Source organism: Thamnophis sirtalis, unplaced genomic scaffold (assembly GCF_051295495.1).
Source record: "Thamnophis sirtalis isolate CommonGarterSnake01/CBP01778 unplaced genomic scaffold, rThaSir2_p1.2 scaffold_4, whole genome shotgun sequence".
Taxonomy (NCBI): domain Eukaryota; kingdom Metazoa; phylum Chordata; class Lepidosauria; order Squamata; family Natricidae; genus Thamnophis; species Thamnophis sirtalis.
In genome coordinates this window covers 112083057-112091253 of record NW_028261384.1, presented here as the reverse complement: position 1 = coordinate 112091253, position 8197 = coordinate 112083057, and the positions used below count along the sequence as shown (strand labels likewise).

The 8197-nt window shown below is 38.4% G+C and overlaps 1 protein-coding gene across 6 annotated transcripts in view; it reads right to left on the bottom strand.

Moving 5' to 3' along the window:
* Positions 1 to 2805: 2805 nt before the first annotated feature.
* LOC106550056 (uncharacterized) overlaps positions 2806 to 8197 on the bottom strand; it is a 15090-nt gene continuing 9698 nt past the window's right edge. For all 6 annotated transcript variants that reach the window (XM_087713728.1, XM_087713726.1, XM_087713725.1 and 3 more), the window contains one exon: positions 2806 to 6934. In XM_087713728.1, the coding sequence (XP_087569854.1) occupies positions 3906 to 6934 (3029 nt within the window). In that variant the 3' untranslated portion in view covers positions 2806 to 3905. The remainder of the gene's footprint in view (positions 6935 to 8197) is intronic.

Below are 8197 nucleotides of genomic sequence, written 5' to 3'. Positions count from 1 at the left end.
CACATTTTAATGTCGCTAAATTTGAATAGCTAGTTTAATCAAATACCAAAGCTTAATTCTCACCGCCTTTGACCTATTTTCCTGTTACTGTAGCCATTAGCAGAGTTTTTCTTATGTTGCAGAAAGCCCCCATTAAGTCCTCTTTATACATTGCCTGAAGGCACCTACACATATAATTTGAATCTTGATTATGACCTTGTAGTTTGCCTATGATGTCATTAATAATGTAAACTTTCAATTCCCTATCAAGAAATGAAACTTTGTGGAAAGAAGATATTTCTTTTTGAAGTGGGAGTAACAGGCAGCTCAGTGATGCAATGCACGATGTGATGCCTATGTCAGTAAATTCTTCATGATCACCATATCATGTGTTGACCTTTTTAAAAGTGAGTTTTAAGTTCTGGCAAGACTATTTAGTGGAGAACTTCCATTCAAAACTGGGATTTTACAAAGGCATTCCAAAACTACTTCCTTCTAATGCTGAATAGTAAGTTGTATTTCTGAACTATCCTACTTTTTCTGAAAAAGCCTGATTTACCTGCAATCCATTTTGAAACATACCATACCGAGATACAACCAAATGTCATTATTCTTACTAGAAATCAATTTATTTCTGCTACTACAATAGTCTGCTCAATCTGATGCTCTCTAAATGTGCTGGGAATTTTGATAATCTGAGGGTGAAAATTAGGTGAAGGTTCATTCTCCAAGTTTATGGGTTGGTTTCTGAAACACAGTTTTGATACTCCCCATCTAGAGCAGTGTTTTTCAACCACTGTGCCACGGCACACTAGTGTGCCGTGACATAGTGTAAGGTGTGCTGTGGGAAAATTACTTTATATATAGTCAATATAGGCACAGAGTTAATTTTTTTTAACATTTTCTAATGGTGGTGTGCCTCGTGATTTTTTTCATGAAAAGTGTGCCTTTGCACAAAAAAGGTTGAAAAACACTGATCTAGAGTACAGGATCTGCAAATACAAGTATTTGTATATCTTTTTTACTGATCTTGACTTTTGTGAAGAATTAACAGGAAAAGTGTGGTATATGAACCATGAATGCATGTGCAGATATGAAAACTGCATGGAAAAATGCTAAGAGTTTATAAAGCTAATGATGCCTGGATAGTAGAAATGCTAGATCACCTGTTTTTTATACCTGGAATTATGGTTCTCTATCCAGTGGTTGCACAGATACTCAATCACTGAAGGAGCATTGGATCATCTGGGTTAAGCAGGAAGCTTGCTCTTCCCACAAATTGGAATGCTAGGTGAACCTATCAACTTGAGCAATGAGGCCATTTCGAATTCTTTGGCCAAAAATTAGGCTTAACCAGGTAGTGATGACTGAAGCATCATCCTTCATAACATTTGTTGGATCCTTCCACTTGTGACACTTAGGATCAGATTTAATTTTGACTTGTTCAAAAGAATTCAGTATAGATTTCAAACTTAATGCTGGTTATGAAGTTAACACAAAAAGTAGATAATACAGTACCTGCTTTCCTATCAGAGAGAAATCAGAAGCAATTTCTGTGAATTTAATTTTATAAATCCTATTTGGAAGAGGAAGATTACAAAGCTCAGCATCTGTAGTACGACATCCTCCTCTTTCACAAATTGTTATATGAGCATAAGCTTTGCAGTGCTGTCCAGAAGTTGTTATGGAAAGACAGGAGACAGAGATCATTTCCCATATGCATTTTTGTTATTCGGCTACCTTCTTTCTCTTCTACTTCATCGCTTTTCTTATCAGCTTTTTGGTGCTTCAGTAGCTGAACAAAACATGAATGAATACCAACAAATGGCATAATTTAAATCTGCACCCCATGAACATGTTTAACCAAATAGCAGTCAAAAGACGTACTTAAGGACTGCACTTCTATTAGACAAGGCCAGGATGCCAATAGAATGCTTTTTCCATAGCAACCATATGGTTTTTTCTTGAGTTTGAGGTATTTGTGCCTTGTTTAATAAATGTATATGCTGCCCATCTCAACAAAAGTATGAGAGGGCAGCTTATAAAACAACAAAGATAAGACATAAAAGAGTTAAAATTAGCAAAAGCAATAGCACTTAAAACTTATAAACCGCTTCATAGTGCTTTACAGCCCTCTCTAAGTGGTTAACAGAGTCAGCATACTGCCTCCATCAATTTGGGTCCTCATTTTACCAAGCTCAGAAGGATGGAAGGCTGAGTCAACCTTGAGTCACGGAGGACATAACTCCTGACAGTGAGCTAAATTAGCCAGCAGTACTATGCCACCATGGCTCTTTAAAATTAAGATTTAAAAATTAATATATTTTCTGAAAAATATTTCTTTAAAAAATATAATTTAAAAATTAAATGACTTATATAAGAACTAAAACCAAGGATATGAGGTATTCTTCTTACTGGGTCAATCTTCTCCACCAAAGAGAATCCCCAATACTGTAGCTGGCAAAACCAGGTTTTAAGGCCTTTCTGGAAGGCCAGAGTATAGGGGTAGATCTCACTGGCAATAGATCATTTCACAGGGTGGGAACCACAATAGAAAAGGCTCTCCTCAACTCTACCAGCCAAATTTCCTTGACAGGGTCTGCAGTAAGTCCTTCTGCTGGGACAAATGGGCAGGCTAAACCCATTATTACTTTTTCCTGGAATGAATCTTGACAGATTTATTGTTAGAAAGCTTCAGGCAGTTACTGGAGACTTTTTTCATACAGAAGACAAAGAGAATTTCTCGAGCTTAATATATTTGTCACTGGCTAACATTTCTTTAGGAGTGAATCTTTTCATGTCTGGAAAAAACAGGACACCAGAAGCTTTGGTACATTTGCCTTTTATTAATTTTATTTTGGAATAAACATGGATATGCTGGACAAGGTAATGCTACCTCTTGAGTTTCCCAATGTAACTGTAACTTTACTGTGTAATTTCTTGAGTTTGATACATTTCTGCCTTAATTTTTTTTCTGGAATGAACACACTGATATTCAACAGGTTTAGGCCACTGGATGCTTTTTCCACTTCCATAACAGGTGTGCAGCTTCCTGAGCTTGGTGCGTTTGCTTCTAGTCATTATTTTCCCCGAATAAGAGCATTTAAGTTGAACAATGGGAGACAAACCCCTGGAAGTTCTTTCTACACCACGCAAAAAGCTTTTGAAGCTTCATGAGTTTATTTCTGTGTGACATTACTCTAAAATGAGTGCATTCATGTCTGGCAAGGTCAGAAGGCCATGTGAAGCCTTTTCCACACTGATCATATATAGGATTTGTTGAGCTTGGTATACTTGCCTCTCACTAATTTACTTCTTGAATGAATTTGTTCATGTTGGGCAAGTTGAGAAGGCTTCTGGAAACTCTTTCTACATTGACTGCATGTGTAGTATTTGTTGAGTTTGATGCCCTTGCCTCTCAAAATTATTTTTCTAAAATGAGTCTGTTGATGTCGGGCAAGGTCTCAAGGCCATGTGATGCCTTTTCCACACTGATTACAGATATGGCATTTGTTGAGCTTGTTGCTAATTTTCTTCTGGAATGAGTGTGTTCATGTTGGGCAAATTGAGAAAGCCTCTGGAAACTCTTTGTACATTGACCACATGTGTAATATTTCTTGAATTTGATGCCCTATTATTGTTTTAGAATGAGTCTGTTCATGTCGGGCAAGGTCAGAAAGCCACATAAAGCCTTTTCCACACTGATTACAGATATGGGGTTTGGGCTTGAGCTTTCTGCTCACTAATTTTCTTCTGGAATGAGTGTGTTCATGTTGGGCAAGTAGAGAAGGCCTCTGGAAACTCTTTGTATATTGACTACAGTTGTAGTATTTCTTGAGTTTCTTGCCCTTGCCTTTCAATATTGTTTTAGAATGAGTCTGTTGATGTCGGGCAAGGTCAGAAGGCCACATGAAGCCTTTTCCACACTAGTATTTGTTGGGTTTGGTGTCCTTGCCTTTCAATATTATTTTTTTAGAGTGAGTCTGTTCACAGATGCAGAATTTATTGAGCTTGAGCTTTCTACTCACTAATTTACTTCTGGAATGAGTGTGTTCATGTTGGGCAAGTTGAAAAGGCCTCTGGAAACTCTTTGTACATTGACTACAGGTGTAGTATTTCTTGAGTTTGATGCCTTTGCCTTTCAATATTGTTTTAGAATGAGTCTGTTGATGTCGAGAAAGGTCAGAAGGCCACATGAAGCCTTTTCCACACTGATTACAGATATAGGGTTTGGGCTTGAGCTTTCTGCTAACTAATTTACTTCTGGAATGAGTGTGTTCATGTTGGGCAAGTTGAGAAGGCCTCTGGAAACTCTTTGTACATTGACTATATGTGTTGTATTTCTTGAGTTTGATATCCTTGCCTTTCAATATTATTTTTTTAGAGTGAGTCTGTTGATGACGGGCAAGGTCAGAAGGCCACTTGAAGCTTTTTCCACACTGATCACAGATGCAGGATTTATTGAGCTTGAGCTTGCTGCTCACTAATTTACTTCTGGAATGAGTGTGTTCATGTTGGGTAAATTGAAAAGGCCTCTGGAAACTCTTTGTACATTGACTACGTGTGTAATATTTCTTGGGTTTGATGCCCTTGCCTTTCAATATTATTGTTTTAGAATGAGTCTGTTGATGTCGGGCAAGGTCAGAAGGCCATGTGAAGCCTTTTCCACAGTGATTACAGATATGGGATTTGAGCTTAAGCTTGCTGCTCACTAATTTACTTCTGGAATGAGTGTGTTCATGTTGGGCAAGTTGAGAAGACCTCTGGAAACTCTTTGTACATTGACTGCAGGTGTAGTATTTCTTGAGTTTGATGCCCTTGCCTTTCAATATTATTTTTTTAGAATGAGTCTGTTGATGTCGGGCAAGGTCAGAAGGCCACGTGAAGCCTTTTCCACACTGATTACAGATATGGGGTTTGGGCTTGAGCTTTCTGCTCACTAATTTACTTCTGGAATGAGTGTGTTCATGTTGGGCAAGTTGAGAAAGCGACTGGAAGCTCCTTCCACATTGGCTACGTGTGTAGTATTTGTTGGGTTTGGTGTCCTTGGCTCGCAGTAATTTTTTTCTAGAATGCATGTATTTATGTTGGACAAGCTCAGGCCACTGGAAAGTTTTCCCACAGTGTCCACAAATATATGATTTGTTGAGCTTAGTGCACTTGCCTTTTATTAGTTTTGTTCTATAATGAGTCTGTTCATGTCGAACAAGGCCAGAAGGCCACTTGAAGCTTTTACCACAGTGACCACATGCATAGGGTTTGTGTTTCTCAGTCAATTGGTTTGTCTTCAGATGGGCAGGTTGGTCAAGATCCATGAGATCAGGTGATGAATCATTTTGATCATCTACCTTTGATGGGCATTGTTTCCAATTAACTTTCCCAGAGTTCACAACTTGATGTTGAGTCAGGGCAGAGGACCATTGGAAATCCTTCTCACATTCCGTCTTATTTTGGAAACCTTGGTTTGTTGTGAGATTTGATTGAGGTTTAACTGATTCAGAAGATTCTATAACTTTTCTTTCTATTTGAAATTGACTTAAACTGCCTGCTTGTATTTTAAGTTGGTCCAGTATGTCTGCTTCCCCTCCCAAGGGAACATGTAGATGATGTTTGGTCAACAAATGACGCTGGAAATCGTTCTTATCACAGTTAAATGTGTTCAGATTCTTAGCATAGTTCTTTTGTTCTACGGGGATTTTTGAGTTTTCACTGAATATTTTCTCTGCTAACGAAGGAATGGGCACTAAACTTTTTGGACAGTATGCTCCCAAATTGAACAGTTCATCTGTATCTGATTTCAATTCAAAATTATCAAGATGCTGTTGAGCACAAAGACAGTGATAGCATCTTCCACATTGGTCACTGTGTTGTTTCCCTGTGTAAGAACGTGTAAGCATTGAATTTACGTTAGACATTTCACAAGAGTCTGCAAATGTATTTCTTCTCACAAGGGGGACAAATGACAAGGTACTAGATTTATTTATTTTTGACTCATTCTGTCTAGTCGGTTCCTCCTTAGGTAGTGTATGCCTCTTGGGTAGAGAGAACCTGCAGAAATCCTTTCCAATCTTGGCATGAGTATTATGATCCCTTGACTTTTGTTGGAAAGTTTCCCAAGAGGTTGCACACATATTGTTTCCCTGGAAGAGAATAGGGACAGGTGCTAAATGACTTGTATTTCTACCTTCCATATGAAGCTGGCACTGTCTATCTGCTTCTCCTCCAAAAAATAGCTGATGCTGGATAAGCTCCGAAAGCCACTCGTATTCTTTTCCACACTGGTCACAAATATGAAGATGTTTAGTCTCAGTTCTCTGGTCTGTCACTTGTATTGGATTTGGACCAACTGCTTCATCAATATATTCTATTATATTCTCTGCCCGAAGAGGAACAGGTACTAAAGTGCTTTGATTGCATGCTTCTGATATCAGACTGCTTGCTTCTGATTGGGAGTTTTGATGCTGCCAAGCCGAGTTTTCCTTTAGAAGAATATTTTTACAATATTGGGAAAGGTAGGATAGACTTTGGTTATTTTCTCCATATTGATCACCTACTGAACAATTTTTAGTTTGTCTGTTCTGGTCTGGCACCAATGGGCTGCCAATTTCCAATTGATCCCAATTAAGTTGCTTGTTCTGCATGAGCACTTTACTTGGACAGAACACATTTTTATGTTGGGCAAATAGAGATGGTTGCTGAACGTCCTTCTTAAGCCTTACATCACAAAAGTACAGATTTTTGTTTTGGTTGTCGTGGTTATTAATTTGTTTTGAACTTTGGCTATTTGCTTCTTCATCTTTTACAGAAATGTTCCCATCCTGGTGGGGTACTGAAAGATTGGTCACAACTTTGTCTGACTGCCATGGATATTCCCAAACTGCTTCTGCATTTACTGAATTCTTCAATGCTACTTTCTCTGTAGTTGTCAGCTGATCAGTCGCCAAACCTTCATTATCTGCAAAAATTAAAAACACTGAAAATAAAACCTGGAGCCTTTGAGAGCACATTAGGCATAAAACTGACCTTACCTTTTAAAAATGTATTTTAATTGTAGGAGAAACAAACATCTACTGTATTTTTCGGAGTATGAGATGCCTCGGAGTATAAGACGCACCAAGGTTTTGAAGAGGCAAATTTTTTAAAAAGTTGGTAGGTAGTTAGAGAAATAGATAGAGATATACAGTAGGTAGGTAGGGAGAGAGAGAGTAGGTAGGTAGGTAGGTAGGTAGGTAGGTAGGTAAGTAGGTAGATGTTTCCAGGTTTATTTATCCATGTGCTGCAGAAGGAAATCGCTGACAATCTGCAGCACCTAAGACTTTGTTTCTGCTGGCACAGTACTTAATCAATGTAATTCTCATCAATCAGTCAAAGAGCTTTCCAAAAGGGGAAAAAAAGTTTTTGCACTCCGCAAACCTCCCAAAACGGCCCGTTTTTCACAGAAATAGGCCCATTTTTAAAAAAAAGGCATGAATAGCCTTGGGGGGGGGCTTGCAGAGTGCTCCTGGGGGGGTGGGGGAAACAGGCCCATTTTTTGTCAAAAGAATTGCATGCATAGCCTTATAGAGGCTTATAAAGTGCTGCTGGGGGCTGGGGAAATGACCCGTTTTTTTCTCATTTCCCCAGCCCCAAGAGCTCTCTGAAAGCCTCCATAAGGGTTTGCATGGCCATTTTGGTGAAGGGGGCGGGGCTTCAGGAGGCAAATAATGCTGTATTCGATGTATAAGACGCACCCAGATTTTCAGCCTCTTTTTTGAGGGAAAAAGGTGCGTCTTATAGTTCGAAAAATATGGTACTTCATTCCTTGCATTTGGGGAATTTGCTCTGGAAAGTAAGCTTGCCAAATTTTGTTCTTGTTTATGTGCAGCTATAAAAGCTTGATATGTTAAAACACTCATCATATGATTTGAAGAAAATAGAGTTATTTTGGTAATGGAAATGTTGAGACCGCTGGCATTTAACAAGGAAATTAGGGTATCATCAATTTCAAGCCTTAAATTATACAATCAAGCAAGCATATAGTATAGCTCCCTGGCCAGAATAATTCCAATGTGCTTCTCTAAATGTTTCTTCAAAATTATCCTGTATGTAAAAACCAGAGAGATAGCCTGTTTTTTTTTCTCCTTTTGACATTATAGTTTCCCTTAGTCTAAACCTGCAAGTTGAATTGTTAGACAAACTCCATTTTTAATAGACTGAATATAATAAAACTGTATTGTAA